This window comes from Diadema antillarum, unplaced genomic scaffold (assembly GCF_040938485.1).
Source record: "Diadema antillarum isolate AM-2024a unplaced genomic scaffold, OU_Dant_1.0 seq00001365_RagTag, whole genome shotgun sequence".
Lineage (NCBI taxonomy): Eukaryota > Metazoa > Echinodermata > Echinoidea > Diadematoida > Diadematidae > Diadema > Diadema antillarum.
In genome coordinates this window covers 75660-100840 of record NW_027272127.1, presented here as the reverse complement: position 1 = coordinate 100840, position 25181 = coordinate 75660, and the positions used below count along the sequence as shown (strand labels likewise).

Sequence of the window (25181 nt, the reverse complement as noted above, 5' to 3'; positions counted from 1 at the left end):
GTGTTTGTTGATCGTGTGAGAACCAACCCACTCGTCTCGGCTTACCCAACAGCCAGCTCACGTCACGCTGGTCCATTGCGATAATAGATAGGCCTATTTAGCTTTCAGTTAAAGGAACGGTTCAGTGTATTAAACCGCTACACATGCATTTATCCTTTATGTATAGCTGTAAAGTTCAAGTGTAATTCAAACAGTGTGTGCTCCTTTTTTTGACCATTGCCATAGATCTATGGTCTTTGGTCTGGCTACACAGTTGAAAAGATCGTTGATCGATGGTATTCAAAACTAGACGGTGGGTCCATTTCGTAGTGAATGATGTGATAGATTCTGATGTGCTTCCACTGAGTATCACCTGGAATTGATATCGGGACGTAGGTACTCTAGTAAATTTACAGCGTTTCGTGACTTGAGGCAATCATCTGGACTCTGATGACAAGATGTAATGCGGACGATTCATACACGAAAGAGACGTGACCTGACAAAGTAAAAAATACGATACAGAGAGAGTACTAAAGTACTGTGGATGACGATGGATCAAACTTAGTGAACATTGAGCAAAGGAAAGTGCTGGGAAATATCTTTGCTTGTGCAACTATATACCCGACCACTGAGATGTCTATGTGATAAGCACCATTTCCTCATTAAAAGCAGAGCAGAGGAAGCAGCTAGTACTACAACTTTTACAAGTTTGTACACAGCTTGCAGCTGCATTACCAAGCTGATCACCCAACTGATGGAAATTCGTCTGGTCGGTTGGAGCAAATGTGATTGACGGAGCTACTGCCTGACTTCATCTGCTCTGATCCCACTCTTGACGAGCTGAACCTGAGAGCATACATAATCAGCATAAAAGAGTTTTGTTTGACAGCTGGTTCATCACTTTGGTTGGTCAACCTGCCCACCCTTGCCATACTGTGGGTCTACTGTACTGTACCTACCAATGTGCTAGTTTTGGTCTTCTTTCTGTTAATGCTTTTTGCCAAAATATATATCTACACATAATTCCTGTTGGGAGTGATGAAATAACTTTGATATTTTAAATACCCTGATTGGTGTAGCAAATTACATGAAGGGAAATTAAAGTGAGAAATTCCACACAAACTTCCAGCCTTTTTAAAAAGAGACGAGGCGAAATACATCTTTTTGTTTAATAACTCATTGGATGTGAACATTCATCAAGTGGAAACGGTAATTCATATAGAAAGACAACACAACTTGTGACAGGATGGCGGCTATTGTCACCAACTTCCTTCCCGACTCGCCAAGTCAGGAAAACCTGAAGTCCCCCACTACTCCGACGGGGCCTGGCGGTGGGTTTCCCGGGATGGCTGCCAGTCTCTTCTCTCCAGATGCTGCCGTTAATGGGGATGAGCAGGACATGGGAGAACTCCATGCGAAGGTGAGGGCGAGGCATTGAATGTACAGTACACTGTATCTCATGTAGAATGCATGAACTCTTCGCATCTGCGTATGAATACATCAATTGATTCAGAGTATTTACGATATGATTAGTATGAGAGCGAGAGGCCAAAATCGTGTATTAAAAAGCAGGTCATGGGCAAAGCTATTAGTGACAAATACTAACAGTGTTGTAATTCCCATTAATTTTTTCTGTTTTTGTTTTGTTTTCATTTTTTGGTTGTTTTTTTTTTACAGTAAAGAAGAAACATAAGAGTAGAGAGAATTCATGTTTAGCTGATGTTCAAAGTTTTCTTGTTAAGAGCAGTAGACACAGTGTAGTTTCATACAATGTCAGAAGCTATATCATGCTTGGGATGAAGAGACCAGTTTGGATGATAATGGATTACAATGAAGAGAAATGAACAGGTGTGCATTCATCTACATACAGTTACAGTAATTGTACACACTGGCTGTGGTCTTGGATTTCAGAAAGCAATGCTGCACAAGCTTCTACTATTCTTCCAGAGTACAAAGTCCACATGGCAATCCCTAGTCATAGAGTGGAGCATATTGACAACTACCCAACCCAAATAGGTGTGCATGAAATGTGATCTGTTTTTAGGCTTTCCATTGTATTTACTGTTGATTATTAGCATTCCCCCCCCCCCAAAAAAAAAAAAAAAAAAAAAATGATCATATTGTGGTGTGACAACCATCTCTATCAACTGCCTCACTGCAGTGTATATATGATGTTTGTCCTTTGGCCACTTCTGAAGTTGTTTTTTGTCTTGTTTTGCTGACAAAGGACAAGCTGGTGTGTCCGTCTGATGCTGTGTACGAAGCCCTGCAGAAACAGCTTCAGGAGAGACTGGACGAGGGCCAGGGGGAGATGATCTATGCCGTTGGGATTGGAGGTGAGACAGTAGTGCAATTAGTATTACCCAAAATGCAGTTCTTTTCTAGTCATGCCCAGATTGCTTGACCCTGTCTGATGATGTATTTCTCCTTTGTACACTATATATGCACTCCTGCACAGTGACTTGCTATTCAAAGCAATTTTAAGGACATTGGGTAGATAATATTGCATGTTTATACCATAAAATCAAGGAAGAGGCCTAGCTTAGATTAGCAATGGTGTAATGCCACAGTAGTCCCAAAAGCCATTGCTATGCCCCAGAGATTGATAGGACTACAGTGTAATCTCTATTCTTCTGAGATTAGTTTCAGGACATCTGTGCTGACTGGTGTTGTAGTTCATGTAGGGATTATTGGGTTATTCCAGCAGTATTTCCATGCAAATTTGCCAGAAATGAATGTCACATGGAATTGTGTGTGAGAGATTTGCTAGCTGTTCCCATGACAACTTTCATAAAACACTGACATTATATGTTTTGGCAAGCAGATGCAGTGTGTGAGAGACTACCAGTAGTGAAAATATTTTTTTGAGTGCAATTCCTGCGACACATGTATTCCTGAAAATTTGGAGCACAAATTTAAGTGGCAAAGTGGCAAATCATCTCAAGAAATGAATCAGAAGAAGTGATACTCGGTATTTGTATCATTTGATACTAAAAGTTGATTTGCAAGTCTACAGCACGTATCATCCAGTCTGACAAATATGGTATGTACACTTGTACAATGTGTATGAAGATGTGATTCATTTTAACACAATATTGAGAATAGTATGAAAGTATGTTTACTAGTGATTTTCTACAGCCTTATCGTGGTTCTAATAACAGCTGGGGCTTGATGGATTTGTGTGGTGTAGTAGAGATTTCATTTCAAACCCACAATTGCCATAATCATGGAAAGCGTTTGTCAATGTTTATCAATTCCTAGAATTGTAGGAGCAGTGTGGTTTTTATATGTGAAAACAGTGACATTAACTGGCAAGTATGGTTATTATTTTTCAGCACACTATACTTAATTTGATTTGCATGTGGTTTAAGTCAGTTCTCACCTGAAAAACAACTGCTGAAAAGTGACTGCTTGTTCTAGTCTACAGCAGAACCAAGGTCAGATATTATGGCACTGAGATTTATCATGTTAACGAAGTACCAATCATACAAATACTACTACTACTACTACTACTACTACTAATAATAATAATAATAATAATAATGATAATAACAATAATAATAATAATAATAGACATTTTTAGAGCGACTTTTCCACTGGATACAAAGCGGTATGAGATGTTATCCCTGGTCGCCACAGGAGATGAAATATACAAATTACCAGGCAGCAACAGTACAAGTCCAGTGCACATACATTGTATAGGGACATCAAAATAAGTAAGTCTTCAAGTTTTGTTGGAAATGAAATGAAATAGTGATGTTATGAAATAGTGATGTTATGAAATACATTTGAAGTAATGTGCATTTGAAAAGTAATAGGCATTTGAAATAACAATGAGTTGAATATACATTGTATATGTGGAACAGATTAAGGATACAGTGAATTCTTAGAAACTGGTTTTCAGTGATTATCCCCAAGTGTTCTGCAATGTCCCTTTTTAAGGAATATATCTCTATATGAATAGAGAAAAAAAATAGTGATTTTTTTTTTTGAATCGGGTATCAGAGCATTTGTAATGGGTGGTGTAGAAACCAGCATTTAAACAAGGAAAGCTATTTATGATCATGTTTCAATAAACCTTGTGTATGGTGTGTATATCAAAATATATTTCGGGTGTGATAAAGATGTTGATTTTATGAGCTAACATTGTATCTGATCCCTGTACGATTGATACAAGTAATATATTAGACAGCTGTTACCATTTTGTTGTTGTTGTCAAAATATCAAATATTCAAGACATTTTGAAATAAACAAAAAAGAACAAGATAAACAAAACACTTTATGTCAGAGTTTGATGCAATTTGATTAAATATCAAAAGTGAAGTGATCCCCCCCCCCCCCCCCCTTCTAATGGCCATAATTCATTCCGGTTTGTCACTATTGTTTTGGAGTCAAGGTATTGCACAATCTTGCACCAGCCATCAGCCAGGAGCTCACAAGCCACACTGAGTGACTACTTCCTTGTTTGGGGGAGGAAAAAAAAAAATCACAAAAGGGCATGGAGGAGGGCATAACAGGCCAGGGGTGTGTGAGGCTGAGAGTATTGCACAATCTTACAACAGCTTTACAACCAAACCTTTCTTCAGCCTTTGCAAGCGTTTGTCGGTGAATTCAGCCCTTAATTGTGCTATGCAGTCATGACTAATGTTTTTAATTCAAGATTGTAGATACAAGCATTGTTGTAATGTATTTTTAGTAGGATATATCTTCTTGCGAAGAGATTGCATCATACTGTCATGGTTGAATTGATCTACACATGTACTTGTAGTGGTGCAAGAGAGTGCATTATAAACTTGTATGTTCAATGCACAAAGTGAAGCTTTGATATTTCCTACACATTGAGAGGACTGACTTTCGAGTTTTTACAGTAACCTTTTACATTAGCTCATTGATTTGATAGGCAGAGGTAGATTAGGATACAAACCTGTGTAATTTGACTACATTGTACCTGTGGATGTACTTACATGTAATTGTCTTACATGTACATACCGTTGCACTTAACTACTATGCTACTGCCATCAAGATCCAGGACTTGATTGTGTCACATTTTAGACATGAATACATGTATTTCTTAAATCTCTGAATTTTGATGCCATGTACATGTAATTCTTTGTACCCTGTGACCTACACTGTACAGTCAGAATAAATCAGTCTCCAACTTTGAGGCCATTTTTACAAAATCTCCCACTCTCTAGCTTGATTTAAATTTCTCCTGCTCTAGCTACACAGTTCGTGTATGTGTCTCCAGGTTAAGTTTTATGCATATTGATCTTCAAGTCCTCCACTCTGCTTCAAATGTATGTTACCTATTAAAAGAATTCAAGAATAATATTACTGATATATGCATTTGCACACACAATGTATTTGCATACATTGTACATTTGTGAAATAGTACCAGTATTACACTTTTTGCTGTAAAATCTGGTTAACCATATATGTGTTGTGTTAATTTTCAATGCTGTAATTAGCTCTCATTGTGAGTGAAGTGTGCAGGTTATGGTTATTGCTCACATACAATGTGGTCAATAGACTGAATATCGCTGTGGTTGTGGTCAATGTATCACTCAGCATTGTGTGGTATTGCGTATTTCACAAAGCGTAGATCATTTTCCATATGTTGAACATTATACATCAAATGTACACCACAGACCTTTCAAATTTTTTTGTAAATTAGGGTCCTGTTCTTTCCCCGGAGGTTTTGATTGATTGGCAAATGCACTCGCCCCTTCCTCAATCACCACACCCCATCTTGTTGCACAGTTCACTCACATTTGTACTGTACTCAGAATGGATGCATACAGGGAAGTTTGTACCAGGGTAGCAGCAAAATGGTGATGACTAATGGATAGTTGTTGGGTCACCGTTTTGTGTGATGTACAAGTACAGTTGTACACCCATGTGCTGTATGCTTCTCATGTGAATTTTTGCTGGGGTCAGATGAAAATTACCTGGTACAGTAATCAAAGAGTTGTGAAGTACTTTTAAAGTACAAGTATACATTGTAATATCTACCTATTAAGGGCAGTTATACTGTACAAGTATGTCTTGGATGTATTTGTTTTATTGTCTCTTCATAGTTCTCATCATTATCAATCATTTGTAACTTACAATTGTATGAAACAATTAAAACAAAACATTTTGATTTTGTAACACCTGCAGAGATGTACATGGAATATGATACAAGATGCTGTACATGAATGTAAAATATTCTTATCACAGTGTTGGTTTAGAATAATTAGGAATACTTGTATGAGCTGTTTTGCGCGGGTTTAATATTCATGAATTTCTTGAATCACAATTGGACCGCAAATTAACATCACGCAAAAATGTCGCCATGTGCAAGAGTAATAGTGTATTTGCCATACCTTCGGTGTCAATTCGCGAAAACAACATCTCGTGAAAATGTTGGAGACCTCCTCATTTACTAATATATCTGTATGTGAAAATAGCAGCTTATACAGTTGTACAAATGTACATGGGGAGGAGTTGAAAAGTCATCATTTGTGTTTGCCAGCATATGAATGTGCAGTATGTGCATTATGTTGTGTTGTATACTTGTTTTAATACTTTGCATGCATTTGTGGTTGTGTGATGTCTTTACAGACAATGGCACCAAGAGTGGGCTGAGTTCCGACGAGCTCGCGGCCTCCGTAGCCACCCTGGAGAGGATGGCTCAGAGCATCGAGGCTGACGTCGTCCTATTACGTGAGAGAGATCTGGAGAATGGCGTCGTGGCCGACTATCTGGTGAGGAGAAAGGCTGATGACGAAGACTTCTATGAAGTCAGGTACGCACTCAAATCCTGAATATAAATGCTATTAAAATATACAGTTACTGTTGGTCTGAAAAACACAAAATGCAATTTGAAAGAGACCTGACATGAATACGAGTATAGTTTAGTATCACATTTATGATCTGTTACAGTGATACATGTATTTTGTGTTCACATTATGATGTCCAGGTTTTCATATCAAACTGTCAAAATTGTTTATACATGTACTTCTGTCAAGAAGGTGGACTTAAAAGGTGTATGTACATGTACAATGTACAACATACATGTACTTGTATATTATGCTTTAACAGTTGTATGTCAAGATCGGAAAGTCATGTAGTGGCTCTGCTTCTCCTTTCTTTATGTGTTATGGACAGGATTGCAAGCAAAACTTTGCCAAATGTATGCATTACTGGCTGTATGTATGTTCCTCTCTTTGGTGCTGTAACGAGTTACTGCACTAAAATGAGAGCAAGTCTTTAAACCACGACAAACCAATCAGATGCAAGTTGTAGACGGGTCAGCCTAACGTGTAACCATATCTCTACAGAGTTGCAGTGGTCGGCAATGTGGACGCTGGGAAGAGCACCCTGCTGGGGGTGCTGACCCACGGGGAGCTGGACAACGGGCGTGGCTTTGCCCGGCAGAAGCTCTTCCGCCACAAGCACGAGATGGAGTCGGGGAGGACGAGCAGCGTCGGGAATGATATCTTGGGATTTGACAGCAAGGGGGAGGTGGTCAACAAGCCTGACTCTCACGGTGAGTGGAAGTCGTAGAGAAGATGTGGCATAGCACTGTATACGCCATATATTTCGTGAGTCTAAATAACTTTTTCGCTAATCAGGAATTCCCGACGATTTTGCGAGTGGTTAAATTCACGATCGTGGAGTCCTGTACTGAACGGAGAAATCTACACGCGTACATCACATCCACATCGGGATCAGAGTCAATATTTTCGTGTGTCTTTAATTTTGCGAATAGCACCTGACTCACAAAATTCGCGAAAATAAAAACCTCGCGAAATATTCAGCGTATACAGTATGCAGTCCAAACCTTGTTATGTGAGCTACAGAATATGCGAGCTTCCTTGGCCTTCAATTGCTTTTAACATTCGTGTGAGCTTTGACCACTGTGTTAATTACAAGTATGTTTCATATGATTTGTTCTATCAGTTATTTCAGAGCAAACTTTGCAGTGTTGAATTCATGAATAATGAGGATTAAGTACTTATGTATTTTGTTTGCCTTGATTGGGAGCATATTTGCTTTTTGAGAAAAGCAAACATATTCATACAGAGCTGCACCAGGAGAGCATCCTAAAGGGTGTATTTGCTGTGTACTAGGATTGCTCTCTGTGTGTTGTGAATGTCTAGTCATGTACAGTATGGCTTGTTCAAACATTTTGCCTTTGCCATTTTTGGGGTATAGTTTCTGGCATAGCGTAGAAAATTACCGTTATGCAGTTGTTGATCTCAATTAAGAATGCTTACAGTAAATGTTGTGCAGCTTGTGGAACAGAAATTGAAAGTAAATGACATTGAAATGAACTGCCACAGGATAACTGGCGAGGTTACACTGATACCGTATCTACCTGAGCAGTGTGTCTCATGATTAGAATGCTAGTCACATAGATGGCAATCTGTTTACTTTCAATGATGTATCTACAGTAGAAATTCTTTTCAAGCAGACAAAATTTGACTGTCACATACTTCAGTTTATACAGTTAACGAATATGATGCAGTATATTATAGTTATGCGCATTTCAAGCTTTTTCAACCCAAGGGCCACTTTGGCTCTTATTTTTTTATACCCCCGCCAAACGAAGTTTGAAGGGGGTATATAGGAATCAGCGGACGGTCGGGCGGTCGGGCGGTCGGGCGGTCGGTCGGGCGGTCGGTCGGGCGGTCGGGCGGTCGGGCGGTCGGGCGGTCGGTCCGTTGCAAATCTTGCGTCGCGAACTACTTCCTCAGTTTTCAACCGATTCCCATAAAACTTGGCACAGATGTGTGCCTTGGGTTGTAGATGTGCAAGACATATTTTTTGACAGTACCCAAAAGTACGTTGCCATGGTAACGGCATATTATGGGCAAAAATGGGTACAAATCTTGCGTCGCGAACTCCTCCCACAGTTTTTGATCAATTTTTATGAAATTAAGTTCAGATGTTCATCTGAATATGTTAATGTGCAAGACACATATTTCCGCAGTGGCAAAAAGTGCGTTGCCATGGTAACGGCATGTTATTGGTAAAATATAGGGCAAAATGCTTCATGGCAAAACTACTTCATCAGTGTTCTTCCAATTCTCATGGAATTCATATTGAATGTTTGTCTTAGGATATAGGTCAGCATGACACATTTCTTGACAGTGACAAAAAGTATGTTGCCATGGTAACAGCTCACATATTATGAGCCAAAATGATGGAAAATTTTGTGTTGCAAACTACTTCCTCAGTTTTTGCCCAATTTCCATGAAACTTGGTACAGATGTGTGCCTTTGGTTGTAGATGTGCAAGACGCATTTTTTGACAGTACCCGAAAGTACGTTGCCATGGTAACGGCATAGTAATGGCAGAAGATCAAGGAAAGATCTTGCGGATTTAACTACTTCCTCAGTTTTTTGACCAAAGCTTATGAAATGTGGCACACACCTTGATCTTGGTGGGAAGATGTGGAAGACATATTTTTCGGACGTGTCGGAAGCTGTGTTGCCATGGTAACGGCATATAAATGGCAGAAGATCAAGGAAAGATATTGCGGATTGAACTACTTCCTCTGTATTCGACTGAAGCTCATGAAATGTGGCACACACATTGGTCTTGGTGGGAAGATGTGCAAGACATATTTTTTGGACATGTCGGAAGCTGCGTTGCCATGGTAACGGCATATTAATGGTGGAAGATCAAGGAAAGATCTTGTGGATTGAACTACTTCCTCAGTTTTTGACAAAAGCTTATGAAATGTGGCACACACAATAGTCTTGGTGGGAAGATGTGCAAGACATATTTTTCGGACGTGTCGGAAGCTGCGTTGCCATGGTAACGGCATTTAAATGGCAGAAGATCAAGGAAAGATCATTCCTTGGGTAAGACTGTCGTCACGGGGCGGGGGTATTAATCACCTTAAGTGATATTTCTAGTTTTTTTTTGGAGGCCCAGTTTCATCAAATATGTGTTTGTTTGTTTGTTGTTGTTGTTGTTTTTTTTTTTGGGGGGGGTCATTTCCGGCCAACATTGCAGCCCACCCAGTTCAGAAGCAAAGCAGTAGTTGATTGCTTGTTATTGCTTTGGAAAGTTCTTTTGTTTCATTAGGATAATCTTTGGAGTATATATGGTTAAACAGGGGAATAACTTCAAGGAAACAGGCATAACTTTGGTTTAAAGCTGCAAAAAGCAGGAATGCAGAAAAAAAAAGATATATGTAGATTTTTAAATTTTGTATGCATGATGTTTCTCAAACCCAGGAGGCAGTCTGGACTGGGTGAGGATATGTGAGCATTCCTCTAAGGTCATTACCTTCATCGACCTGGCGGGTCACGAGAAGTACCTCAAGACCACTGTCTTTGGGATGACGGGGCACGCGCCGGACTTTGGCATGCTTATGGTGAGAGGCATATTGTGTAGTATTTACTTTATGAGACCAAGCTCGATGAATTATATACATAGCTGTAGTTTGCCCTTGATGACGTACAGAATTAATGCTCTTCAGGATTGTATTGTAAAATTTGTGTTTTTGTGTGGTATGCCATTTGCTCATGACATGATATAAAGTAAAAAAAAAAATTCAGGCAACTGCAGGTGTGTGATGAAAATAAAAAAAAATCATCATAATAGGTAGATTGCACATTTCGCATTACATGAGGAGAACAGTGATGAGAAAGAGTGGAATTGAGAAAGGATGGATTAGAAGAAGTCAAGAATATGAGCAGCCAAGAAAAGGAGAGGAAACATTGTAATTAATGGCTATTAGCATGTGGGGTTTTGAAAATGCCGTATCTTTGATGGAATTGTCAAAAGTCATGACAGACACATAATTCAGTATGAAGGAAACAAAGTGGGTCATATGGGGGGGGGGGGGAACCCACTGAAATTAGCTCTTTTCATGCAAAGCTTACCTTCTTATTTTTCAATATGATAATGTGTAATGTCAGGTTGGTAGCAATGCTGGTGTGATCGGGATGACCAAGGAGCACCTGGGCCTGGCGTTGGCCCTGAGCGTCCCCGTCTTCGTGGTGGTCACCAAGATCGACATGTGTCCACCCAACGTCCTGCAGGAGACCCTCAAGCTCCTGCAGAGGATCCTCAAGTCTCCTGGATGCAGGAAGATCCCGGTCCTGGTCAACAGCAAGGAGGATGTCGTCATGACGGCGACAAACTTCAGCTCGGAGAGGTGAGCCTCTCAGCCTGTTTGCAGTTCTTTTGTCAAATTTGATTCAATTTGATTCAGTTTAATTCAGTTAAGATTGTATTTCCAGTATTGCATCATTTCTGGCAAATACAATATCAAGAAGTCAATGTGATACAAAATATATAAACATGCATTTGAAAGTGGAAAAGAAAACAAGCAAGTGCATAACTACTATTAAATGACATGTATCATTCAACAAAATTATTGTGTTATTGAAAAAGATAGGCTAATGTATAAGACAAGCTTGTAGAGATGTAGGCCACTCAATTCATCAAGTGCAAAGAGAAAAGCTATGATAGTAAGAGCACACAGGAGCAGGCACACACACACAACTTACAGGCACATAACAATAGAGAAAACAAAGCTGTAGACAGGACAAAAGAGCAAGAAACATCTGGAAAGGGGTGTTTGAGAGAGAGAAGGAAGAGATTTGGATTGCCGTCATATTTGTTTAATTTTATTTAAGAGGGACACCATTTTCAGAACCCTTTATGTGCCCACTTAGCAGTGCTGTAGCTCAGTGATAATTGTACATTGTCATAGTCAATTATATTAAATGGGTTAGTCAAATACCGGGCAGTGATTGGCTAAACACAGTCACGTGATGGAGGTACATTCGTTATGTTCGCCCATGGGCGAAAATTCTTGTAATGTTCTCCCATGGGAAAACATTTTTACGTAACAAATGACAGAAGGCCTAGGACCGACCGCACGCGTACAGTGAATTTGGCTCTGCGCGAGCAAGCGATCGAGTGCATTGTGTGCTGGTGGTTGTCGTCGTATTTGACATATTTGACTAATCCATATAATATAACAGATGATGACTTTTGTTGTCGGGAACATTTACCAAACGTTCCACCCTCAGGGTTTGAAATGCTATTTCGGGAGGTTATAAGTCCCTAGACTTAGTCTCGGGACTTACAACCTCCCTCAATAGCATTTCAAACCCTTTGGGTGGAACATTCGGTATGTTCCCTCCCCCGCCAGTCATCATCTATATAATGTTGTACCAAGTACAGAAGTCTGCAAGAAGTGGAATGTCCTACTGGACATGCAAAACACATTCAGAGTGAAAATGTAGTATTGATGACCCTTCATCACTCTTGCAAATTGATTTCATGGGCTTCGCACTCCCAAGGCAAGTTTCTAGTATGCCAAGCTAAGACAATAAGATTGTAGATGCATGATAAGAGATTCTTAGTAAGTACGAAAGGTAATAGACATTGGCTTGATGAAAGATTTATTATTTGTCTTTTTGTCAGGGTGTGTCCAATCTTCCAAGTCTCCAATGTGACCGGAGAGAACCTGAACCTTCTGAAGATGTTCCTGAACCTCCTGACGACGAGGACCATGTATGACGAGTCAGAGCCAGCTGAGTTCCAGATTGATGAAACCTACTCTGTCCCTGTAAGTCCCCCCCCCCCCCCCCCCCCCCCCCATCATGCTACTTTTATGCTTTTGTTTTGTGTGGATTGTTATTGATATGAATCTGTGTGAGCACTTTGTTCTCACATGTGCTTTTGTGAGTCTGGTGAAATTCAAAACTAAGTTGGTGTCATACTGAAGAAACATCATATTTGTGCATACAGTGATATGTACATTTACAGTACAAGAAATCATGTGATTAGACTTCAGTGTATTATGATTACTTTCAGAGCAAAAGTTTGTCACTCATTTATGTATTGCTTCAGTGCATTATTCTGTGTTACTTTATGTAATGTTATGTGTAATGACAATGGTCATGATGTACATTTATTATAGGTTTTGAAGTGATCTTTTCCATCATTCCTGTTTCATGCTCATTTTCTGAAGATTCCATGGTGAAATCAGTGAAAAACTTTATGAGCACTTATAACTTTTTTTCTTTCTTTACTCTGCACATTCTGATTGTTTTGTAACAAGCTTTTTTTCCCGGTCCTCTGTAGGGAGTGGGTACGGTGGTGTCTGGCACCACTCTCAAGGGGATGATTCGTGTGAACGATGTGCTGGCCCTCGGGCCAGACTCGCACGGTCACTTCCAGCAGGTCATCATCAAGTCCATCCATCGCAAGCGCATGCCGGTCAGAGTGGTCAGGGGTGGGCAGACCGCCTCCTTCGCCCTGAAAAAGGTATGTGTCCCTCGAATGTGGCATCGTGAATCTACTTTACTCAAGTGTGCCTGGTTAATTCCAAAGTTTGTTAGGAGGACTGGTGCAGTAGCACTGTATTATGATCTTCACATTGCATGCACTTTATTTGGCTACTACGCAACTGTTTGCTTGTGGTGTGTATACTGGTTTATTGCCACGTGGTCTACTATCAGAGAGTCTACTTCCCAGTTCGTCTAACACCACTATGGCTTAACTCACTTGGTCTACTATCAGTTTCGTCTAATGCCCATTTGGTCTACTTCTCACTTGGTCTAATGCCCAGTTTGGCTACTTATCACTTCGTCTAATAACCAGATGGTCTAATTGCAGTTTTGTCTCCTTGGATCTTTTTCCCATTTTGTCTAATAAACTGTGGGTATTAGACAAAAGTGGGCATAGCCCATCTGGGAGTAGAACAACTGGTAATAAATGAGGCTAAGTGGCAATTGGACCAACTGGTTATTAGACGAAGTGGTTGTAGACAAAGCAGGATTAAACCATGTGGGTTAAGACTAAATGGCTTTTAGATGAAGTGGGAGTAGACCAAGTGGGAGTAGACCAAGTGATAGATCCCTTGTATACTGGCCATGAGGCAACACTGTCAGAAATTTAAAAAACAATTATGTGACCAAAATTAAGGTGAAAATTGAACAGTGCATTGATAACATACCATCTGAGAGCAGATATTTTGAATGTGAAGAAGAAAAAGTACAGTATGTTCACACTCCTGTTTACATATGTATATTATCATTATCAAAGTAATCGATTGTACATCATTTTGCACTCTTCTTTTGACAGACAAGATATTTAAGATTTTGTAGTTAAAAAAAGTATCATTTTGCTGAGAGACTTGTATAGATAGAGATCAGTGTATATGAAAAGAAGTCCTGGTTGGTCTTTCTTGGTACAAATGGAAAAGTGATATGGAGTTTGGAATCATGACCTTGGTATGCCATAGACATTCTATGCAGCGTAAAATGATACTCAGTGTGTCATTCTCATTGCCTTGCCCCTTGCAGCAAATCAAGCGCTCCCAGGTCCGCAAGGGCATGGTGATGGTCTCACCCCACGTGAACCCCATGGCATGCTGGGAGTTTGAGGGGGAGATTCTCGTCCTGCATCATCCAACCACGATAAGCACTCGCTACCAGGCCATGGGTATGTACTCGGCTTCAGTCACACCTCTGTCTAGGTCGAATTCGGTGACAGATACGATGTATTTGGCATTCGAAAGAAAGATGATGTGAAAGCAAACATGCAAAATTCATGATATGTACATGTATTTATGACAGAAGGCTTGATCAGAATGTTGTATTTTGTTGTGTGTGTAAACAAGGGCTGGTACTTGGTGTTGTAAGTTGTCTTTGGGATATGTGTATGTAGTTTAATGCAAGCGGAAAAGCACAATTATGAAAAGTTATGTACAGTTGGTACTACTAGCTAGTGGTATTTTCTAGAGGTCACACATATTTGTTGTGCAAAGTATGTGCCCAACTTCAAGTATGCATTCATAACTTAACTTTTACCAATGTGTCTTGAATTTATATGTTGTATTAATTTTTTTCATTTTCTATAGTCTGCCAATAGAAACAAAACAAAATACAGCTGGATGATTTTTTTATATTATTCTTGCAGCAAGTAGTGGAGGCATTAGGACTGGGGAAGTAGCACATAATGTGAAAATGACTGCTGTATTACATTCTAAATTTGTGTATTTTATTTTGAAAAATGTATTAAATTTTGTGGGCACGGAGGTGCTGTTGTGGGTAAGTCAATACAACTACAATTTGTCATTCTGGAGTGACCTACATGACCCTTGATTCCATAGGTAGCAGTGATAGTGCCTGTAAGTAGGGTATGTACTTTGTCCACATTGCCAAACTCTGTACAGGGGAGTTACAGCTCGCAGACCTGTGATGGCTTGTCTAGCTTAATTACGATCCTGTTAGTAGTGACATACTATAATTAAGAAATCCAGACTTCAAGATGAATTTGAATTTGAATGAAAAGCATCGATCACTCATGTAATACTGCCCCCTCTGTTCATCTCCAGTTCATGTTGGCAGCATCAGGCAAACAGCGTCCATCATCTCCATGAGCGTGGACCACCTGAGGACCGGAGACAAGGCCACCGTCCGCTTCCGCTTCATCAAGAACCCAGAGTATCTCAAGGAGGAAAGCCGGATGGTGTTCAGGTGAGATGGCAGACCGGAAAAATCTTTGCCAATGGAAAAAAAACCAAACTAGTCATTGATCATCCATGAGGTGTAGAGGTTGCCCATACAATGTATATGCAAATCCACTGTAGGGATGTCGACTTGGTAGAACTTCATTGTGATAGAAGAAGATAGCTTGTACGATAGATATAGAGTAAAATATCCCGTTTGCGGCAGTTTAAGCATTGTTAAGAGTTTTTCCAACTTGTAAACAAATCAGGCAAATTATTTTCAACCATTTCATATATCATAGACAAGATTATTCATTAACGCAATTGTTTTCATGAAAGAAATTTACCATTGACCAACGCAGTTTTCATGATTTACCAGGGCAAAACCCGGCACAATTTTCGCCGATAAAGGTGATATGCGACGTAGTATTTCTGCTTGCGGCACGATGTACAATCCCTATGCAATACGCGCGTGCCCCGCGATCTTTGGCTGAACGCCTTCACATGTCTCGCGAACATTGCGTAAGCGCCAATTCCCATTGCGAAAGCACGTGAAAATAGCGTGCGCACATGCATTGGCCGCAAACAAGATCGCAATTCTGGCGGTGTTGTTGATGTCTTTCTCGTGTTTTTCTCATTTTTTTCGATGGTAACAGCCACTTTCCGAAAAAAAATGGCGGCCCACATCGGCTCGCGAAAATTCTATTTTACGTGAGGATATGTTTTCAAAATCCAGAAACATCGAGAAAACGACAAAAAATCCAGTTTCTTGGACCATTGTTTCTTAACTGTTATGTTAAGAAGTACCGAAAATTTCATTTTGGATGCGATATGTTGTCATTTAGGTGAGAAAATTTCACTTTCGTCAGAGATCGTGCCCATTTTATCGGTTGGTTTTTGTTGATTGCTAGTGTGTTAGTATATGTGTAGTGTGCATGTAACAGTGCAATGCTGTGTTTAGCTGTATATTACCGTGTATGTTGTACCTGCCGCGAACGGCTGCACGGCCGCTTACTGACGCAGTTACTCTATCAGGACTTTGAAACCATTGCTGTAATATGAAATTTACTGGAGTGAATGAAATATTATAATCTGTGACTCAGTGCATTTTTTATTTAGTCTGTGTTTAAGTGAAGTGGTTACTTCAGCCATCTGAGGGGTGAGGTCCTTTCTTTTCACACCACTACGACAGAGTGCAGTGGTATCTGAATACAGCAGAGCTATTACTGTTTAATTTATCTAAATTTTTGACTGTGTATAGGAGTGACTGATTCATTGTGTCTCTTCTTTTAATGGCTTGCATTACAGGGAAGGTAGGACTAAAGCTGTGGGGAAGATCATCAACATCCTGCCCCACGCCGTAGCCACAGAAAACAAGCAGAAGCACAAAGTGGGCAAGGGACGGGGCCACCACCATCACACGGGACCCAAGCCCCCAGACAACGCCTCCATGGGTGGAGCAGGAGCAGGAGGGGGAGGGGGCCGAGGGGCGGGGCGCAGGGGACGCCATAAAGGGAAAGGTCCCGGGGGTGGCGGGCTGCCCCCTGGACCAGGGGGGCTTGGCATGGCCTCAGGCAAGCAGTCTCCAAAAACCACTGCGGTAGGGGCCTCGTAGTGACAGACACCGGGGGTCATCTGTGTAAATACAATGTGAAGGTTGCTGGCTTCTTTCCACTGTAGATCTCTTTCAAAAAATAAAATGTTCTCCATATTAAACAAGTAAAAGAAGGTTTTTAAGGATTCTCTTGCATGATTCAATTCTACAGGAATAATCTGTCTCTTAGAATATTCTACAATAAGATGAAGACCCAGCATGGTTTTGATAGTGACACATAATCCCACTGAATTTTAAAGAAATTGTGTAAATTTATTATCTGTCTGTTTGTTTGTTTCTTATTTTGTGGTCAATTTCAACAATTTCAGTATACATTCTTAGTGAAGAAGTTTGGACAGTATTAGAACTTGCCTACAGCAATATATGCTAATATGAACCAGCATGGTTTGGACATTAGGTTAGGATGAACACTCGGTTCCAAATTTGTTTTTTTTTCCTATCTACACAGCATGTCCATAACTGGCAGCTCTTCTGTCTAAACGTAACGTGATGCTTGTAAAAATACAATCTTCTTTGGAAAGAAAATCATATAGTACACCCAATGTTTAGTTGTTGTTTTTTAATTTACCTTTTTAGTTCTCATGTTACCAAATGTTTTTTGGGGTTGTTCGTTTTTTTCAAATGCATCATAGCAAAATTGAGAGTGTTTTCTTGATGGTTTCCTCCCAGAATTTATGAAGGGTTTTCCAAAATTCAATTTTCTTTTCCATTATATTTGACCTGCCTCTGGAAGCAGTAGTAATCGAGTGGAATGTTCCTACGCGCTTTGCATGTCTGCAGTGTTCAGTATGCATTTGTGCTCTTTCAGCAAGCACGAAATTGAGCATGATTATGACATATTATTGCACGGTATCATTGGCATTATTGCAAATTGCAAATTTTGATGTGAACCACGTTTTCATCTTAGCTACTAAGCATCTACAGCTTCAGTCCATTTTTGCAGCTCGCAGACTTTTATATTGATGACATATTTGTTGAACCTGTCTTTAACAGACAACAGATTGTTCCTTTAATGCTGGTATGAGGAAAGTTGAATAGACATGACCCAATCATCACAAGTTGTACAGAGGGTAGGTTTGTCGGATATTACTGCAGATAGACATATAATTTTTTGTACTTATGATCAAATGTGGCTTCTTCCACTCCTTGACATTTTTGTGTTCTTCCCCCATTGTGTTCTTTTTTTTTCTGTAATTCTGTGAAAGTGCTGTATAATTCCAATACGTGCACTTTAAAAATGCATAATCAAGTGTGCTGTGCTATGCCATTTTTATTGTACACTGACCGAGTAAGCACAAGATTTGCTGGAACATTACTGTAAAACCGTAAATTTTTGGGTGCATGAAACTTTTACAAATTTTGCAAGGAGCCATGACTCCAGAAAGTAAAATGCATTTATGCGAAAGTTTTGTCTGCAAAATGCGTGGAATGCCAGTCGCCAGTTTGTGAAAGTTTCATGCCGCGAGAAAGGCCGTTGGCTGCAATTTGCGGAAGTTTCATGCCCGAAATATTTCTGGTTGTACAGTATACAGACTGGGAACATATATGCACAAGAAGTGGTGTCTAGGAAGTGGCCTGTACACACAAACACCTCTGAGGTGGACTGGAAAAGTTTGTCAATTTATGCTCAAGTTTGCTTCGGGTTGCAGTCAAATGCCTTGCTGTTGAAATGTTACTGCGTAACCCAATGAATAGAAGGGGAACTGTAAATTTCATCTGGTTTCACCTTTAACAATGAAGTTGTGTCTCACTCTACGCAGATTTGATTGGAGACTTGGGGTCCCTATTAAACAGTGAAATTCTGCAATCATCATTTTAGCTTGATGCGACTATGCAATGGTGATATTCCCAATGTTGTTATCTGTCATAATAAATATAGCAGATCATATTCCAAATGTATCTCGCACCAGAGTGGATTACGAATGTGAAGATGACATTTAGGGATTAGACAACATACCAGGCACCCCAAATATCTAGAGAATGAGATGCATGTGTCATAAAAGGCCTGACTAGCTAGTTAACACATGTTTAGGTTAAGCATTATTATGTTTTGTTTTTTTTTTTTTTGGGGGGGGGGGATGGAGGAGGGATGACTATTTCTTGTTGATAATTTTTGATAACATCTATTGGCTATTCTTCTTTGCCTTCTCGCAGATGTATGAAACGAGAGACTGTGCAATGGATGTGACATGTTTAGGAAAGACACTATCTTACTAATGTCATAAATATTCCTTACCTTTGGTGGGTTGTTCGGGTTTGTTTTTCTTTGCTTTATATACCTTTTTTGTTTTGTTCTTATTTGCATGTCATTGAATCCAGCAGCTTTTATCCCTTTCTTCCTAATGCAGTAAGTGAATACATCATTGCAGATGAAACATGCTATGCGGAGAAACGTTATCAAGAAGTGAAGTGTCATCACTATGACACTTTATTACCATAGCTAATTTGATGATATATACTGTTCATTACTCTTGTTACTGGTGCTGAAGGGGAATTTGGTTCTGAGAGAAAATGTACATGACAAGTATGACAAATACATTTTTTTCCTTTTCAGTTAAGTCCTGGCATTAAACCTAAAAATAATAGAGATCTTGATTGCCCGCTCATCTGAATTTTTCTAGCCGTGATGTGGAAGTTGTATTGGTGATTAGTGAAATATGGTGCAGTGATACATTTCTGCACAATCCAAGTTCTGTGAACTCCCTGTTCTGTTTACCCTCTTACATATCAGGGACCCATTTCATAGAAAGTTGACATGATAACAACTCTTGCTGGAATGTCAATTGTCATGGCAACAACAAGAATCCAGCTTCCTGATTGGTTGTTGGTATTGGAAGTTGCCATTCCAGCAAGAGTTGCTATCCTAGCGTCTTTTATGAAATGGGGCCCTGATCTGTTGAACCCAGCAGGGATTCTTGCAAGAGAAAGTTCTGACAGAAGTCTCCTTCCTGGCTCTGAAGGTTTCCTACACTAGACAATGAAGCAAGCATAATGCAGATAACGTTGTTGAACACTTTCAGAGGCCTCTTGATAATTCTGTTTGCTTCGAGTGATGACTAGCCCAGAAAATCATCTAGTGGTACTATGTATACACACTGTCCCAAGTCTCTTACACAGACAGGGTTAAGAAACAGGTGTGGTCATTGCTGGTTCAGTCAGAGAGATTATTAGAACCAAGTATGGAACTTTTCTCAATTAAATGCCATTAACCCGTTGAGGACAAGTCCCGAGTATACTCGGGCAAGTGTCTATGGGAAATGCGTGTAGTGGCAAAATCAGCCCGTCCTAAACAGGTTAAGTGTAAAGCTATAGATGGGGGCAAAGATAGAAAGGTATTTTCTAACTTTCTGCAGTCCATTGATATTTGACTGCACCTCAGCTTTGATAGAAGGCGATGTAAAGGGGCAAAGCTTTTATATCAAATACTTTTGCATGCAGCGGAACACTAATGCAAAGTGCACACGAGACCTTGGAATTGTAGCCCCAGTTGTGGCTTTGTGTGTGACGATGCTGAAGATGGGAAGATGCATAAATGTTCATATAAATGCAGTGGCTGGAGTGTTGTTGTTAATCCCATTTAAAATTAAAGACATTATTAATGCCAAAAATTCTAATAATTCATCTGAAAATTGATATTGGGCCCTTGACTTTTACTTGTACCCTATTGTCTTTTTAAAAGCTTGCAATGAATAGCTTTGTGTACAGTATGTGAAGTTGTGATAGTAAAGCCAGGAATAAATATAACATGTTAAACAGAAAAAAAAACAACCCATTTGTAGTCTGTGTTTGACTTATGTGAGGAAATACATTTCATTTCATTTCATTCATTTCATTTATTTGTTGTCCATAAAATGGAAAATTTCTGTGATTCAAGTGGCATACAATGTACATAAATACACATATATAAAATACACATTTCAGAATGAAGTACTAAAAATAACAACACACATCATTAATTAAAGTAACACAGAGAAACTTAACACTCAGTAACAAAATATACATCCATGACATGATGTGATGACAATAGGCGTTTTCACATCAGCCCGATAAAAATCCAAGCTCGAGATATTTTTTAACTTCCCAAGTCAGAAAATAGCGCGCTATTTCGAAACATCGGGCTGATGTGAAAACGCCTAATGTGCTGTCTGCTGCACTGTGTAGCAATGCTGTATACAGATTGTGTAGTGTTACTTTATCTGTGCTCAAAATAAGAGATTACAATTGTACATCATAGGTGTGCAAGATTGATACCGCTACTCCTGTGCCAATGTGTTGTACAACACACATGAACTCTCTTCACAAAAGCACTCACCCACACACCCACACACAGACAGACAGACAGACAGACACACACACACACATACCGGCCATCACAATTTGGACAGTGTTGTAAAGTTGCTTTGCCTAAATACTACAACTTTGTAATTAAACAGTTACACACAGAGATTTTCCTCATCGGTCACTCATTAGAAGCAAAGTTTGTTGCTTCCGACTGCCCACCAAAGTGTTTCCGATCGCAGTCTGATGAAACCGACTTGTGTTGGTTGACTACCGTGGTATCAGGTTAGTGACGGACATGTTGCGCTTGATCCTCATCGACAATCTTACCTCACCAGATCATCGCCCGACAAGTCTGACACTGACCTGATAGTCGACCAATACAAGTCGGATTTGTCAAACTGCGATCCATACATTTTGGTTGGTGGCCGGAAGCAAATAACTTTGCAGTCTGATGAAACCGAGTTGTGTTGGTTGACTATTGGGTTAGTGACGGACATGTTGCGCTTGATCCTCCTTGACAATCTTACCTCACCAGATCATCGCCCGACAAGTCTGACACTGACCTGATAGTCGACCAATACAAGTCGGATTTGTCAAACTGCGATCCGATACATTTTGGTTGGTGGCCGGAAGCAAATAACTTTGCTTTCAACAAGTGACCGATGAGAAGAAATCTCTGTGGAATGGGGGTACATGTATTAGCTATTCAAAATACAGCCATAATAAGAAAAGAGATACTAATGTACAGGTACAAGACTCGTTGTAGGTTACATTACAATTACTGTATACGCCATAAATTTAGCGAGTCTATGTACGCATGCACGTCACATTCATGTTGGGATCGGATTCAATAATTCCGAGTGTCTTTAAATTTGTGAATAGCACCCGGCTCACGAAAACAAAAACCTCGCGAAATATTCAGCGTATACAAAATACAATTGAACATGATATCCTCTCTGTCTGCCTTTCCTATGCACATACAACCGAAATTTGACACTCGTGCTTTTCACTTTTAATGTCAGAATAATGAGATGGACAAAAGTAAGTCAATTCAAAGAGAATTCTCAGCATTTATTTTTGTAAACCAATCCATTACAAACATGAAAAAAACATTTACCTCAGTAAACTACATGTATCGTCCACTGCTGCTTGCACTGTATATTCTTGGTTTTACAGGGAACATGGATGGAACAGGATATCATTGAAACAAAATACAAAATCCTTCTTGTTATATTATCAGGCAAGCAAACAACAAACAAACAAACGAACAAACTTTTGTCACACACTAAATTTAGCAGGTGTATGAGATTGCATTGTACCATATGGAAATCAGTTTATGTGTGTGTGAGAGAGTTATGTTCATGGCGTTTGCTAGTGTTATAACGAATGAAAATGTCTATGTTGATTTATAGGTGTAACGTGTGTATCAACCATGGTATTAATAGATATATCAGATAAGTGGCCGGGCACGAGTCAAGCAATTTTCATTTTCATTTCATCATTTTTTGGGCAATTTCTATTCGCGCATCCCTGTGTCTTTACCATTATATACCTCCTATCTTTTATAAGTAGGGATGGCGAAAAGTAATTACCATCACAAAGACATATTTTCGTTAGAAAGTGGCTGATGATTATGCAATGAGAAATGAGTCAATTGTCTTCCTATCTGCGTGGCAGATCCAGTTTGCCACATGCTTCAAATACTTTCGAGTGGCGGCATCGAACGTGACTTCAAAGGAAATACCACAGTTGTGACTCCATTCTCTTGAACCTCCTTGCTATCATTTGCTTTGATGTGGTTGTGCAGTAGCTAAGCAGGAACGGGGAGCTACAGCTGAAGTGTGGCCACAAGGCTCATTGTTTTCTTGGCCTGTGAAATCACATGTGTGTGTTAGATCATCCTAGCTTCCACTACCTTTTCTTCTGAAACATATTGAGTAGAGTATTCTACTCGCTGGCCTTGCCTTATCTGTTTGCATCAAGATGATTCCACTACCAAATGCACCATTTGAGCCTGTGACTTCAACATTGCTTATGGCGGTTCAAATAATATCACAGCCACTCGCTGCTGCCTTTTGAAGACAGATCAATCATGCCAGAGCATATATATATATGGAAGCAAACATCATAAACGGGGCTTTGATCTGGTGGGAAGGGCAGGATTTTCAGGTTTCCTACATGGTTTTGACGTGTATCAAGGCGCCTCAGGTGGACAAAAAGAATGGAAGGTCTCCATTTATGCATATATACAATGTATGTACCTACTGTTCCAAAAATATGCAGTTATTACAATATCTGACACAGAATACAAAGATGCAAAAATTTCCTAAAATCTTACGAATTTGCAGAGAGATTATCATCATTTGATACGTAAGACACAGGCACTTAGATTGACAATAAAAGCAATACAACCCGATCAATTGTGAAAGGAAACAGATGGTCAAATATGATGCGTGACTGCATCACACACATTGGTATACACTTGTATACACATGCTCATGTAATACTTTATGAATTGATCTCAAAATCCCTGCAATCTGATTGGTTAAGAGCCAAATTCAGGCAGATAATTAATTTCACTAACACATGAACGATATTGAATGATACCAGTTTCAATGCGCAATCGATATTAAGATTTGACAACACACTATTACAACATGGCAAACTGCGCGAGGAGTTGCTCGATTTGAATTGTGAACAGACAGAAATAAAAGAATAGATAGTAAATTCGGACAATACAAACACAAAGAAATCAATAAGATATGGTTTTGCAAACTGGACAGTTTCGCAAGAAGGAAGAATGTTCTGACAGACATCACAAAGAAAAACTAACATCATTCTATGCATTGCTGTGGAAGGGAGATACACTCGTAGTACATGTACATTGGACACAAAGAAGTCATTGCAATACACATGCTATGTTATGCAGTGTCACTACCTTGATAACTGTAAGACAGACATTTGAAGAATGCGCAATTTCCTTCAAAAGTGTCAGGATGTACGGAGAAGTTTTGTTTAAGTTGAAGCAAGGAGGCTCTAGGAAATACATCTACCACGCACAAGATTGTAAATTTCTCAGGTTAGTATGGAAAAGAAGCAGACTTCTGCCAAGTTGGATTGCTGCAGTCCTGCTGGACTCAGAACAAGGTATTTATTGACATAATGACATACTTTTGCAATAGAGGGAGAGAGAATCTTCACCCCTTCAGGGCTTCTGATATCCTTAAATGATGAAAATGTGATAGTCTAACAGAAACCATAGAGACAATGATGTAGCTACCAGAGGTTTCATGTTTGTGTTCATTTTCTAATGTGTGAATGCTGCATTAATTTCCCACATCATCACAGTGATGTCAGGAGCGGGATACGGCCTGGAATTGCACACCGATAAATTGCTACAACTGTATGTGCAACCAGTGTCATCAACACATAAGGAAGTAACAGCCTTAGCCCTAGGCAGAATTCGAGAGAATGTACATAATTTGTATTGTTTGTTGCAATGATAGTGTCTGATTCATGTACTGCGATCACTGAAATCTTATTGATATGTGTATGTTAAGATTGATTTTGTATTTGTAGTATTTGCAGTACCAACTGATTTTGAGTTAGATACCCCAGGAGACAGAAAATACAATTGAGTTCCCCCAAAAATACATCGGCAGACAGTCGTGCCTCGACTGGTGCGAATTTTGAAATGGAGACTGTTGAGAAGATTTTTATGCCTTAGTGCATGATAATAAATGACTTGAATCTTGAATTGAATGCACAGAATAGTGCAGTTCCTCAAAGAGGTTGTAGGTCTAACAGGAATTCCCACTGGCCAGCTTTCCAGTT

The 25181-nt window shown here is 39.6% G+C and overlaps 1 protein-coding gene across 1 annotated transcript; it reads left to right on the top strand.

Annotated features, from left to right (window-relative positions):
- Positions 1–257: 257 nt before the first annotated feature.
- On the top strand, positions 258–17807 carry LOC139708648 (GTP-binding protein 1-like). The gene is made up of 11 exons (XM_071620584.1): positions 258–1399; positions 2207–2315; positions 6583–6766; positions 7302–7510; positions 10212–10351; positions 10899–11137; positions 12418–12562; positions 13081–13263; positions 14304–14442; positions 15338–15479; positions 16760–17807. The coding sequence occupies exons 1-11, from the start codon at positions 1226–1228 to the stop codon at positions 17064–17066; spliced, it is 1971 nt and encodes a 656-aa protein (XP_071476685.1). The 5' UTR covers positions 258–1225; the 3' UTR covers positions 17067–17807.
- The last annotated feature ends 7374 nt before the right edge of the window (positions 17808–25181 follow it).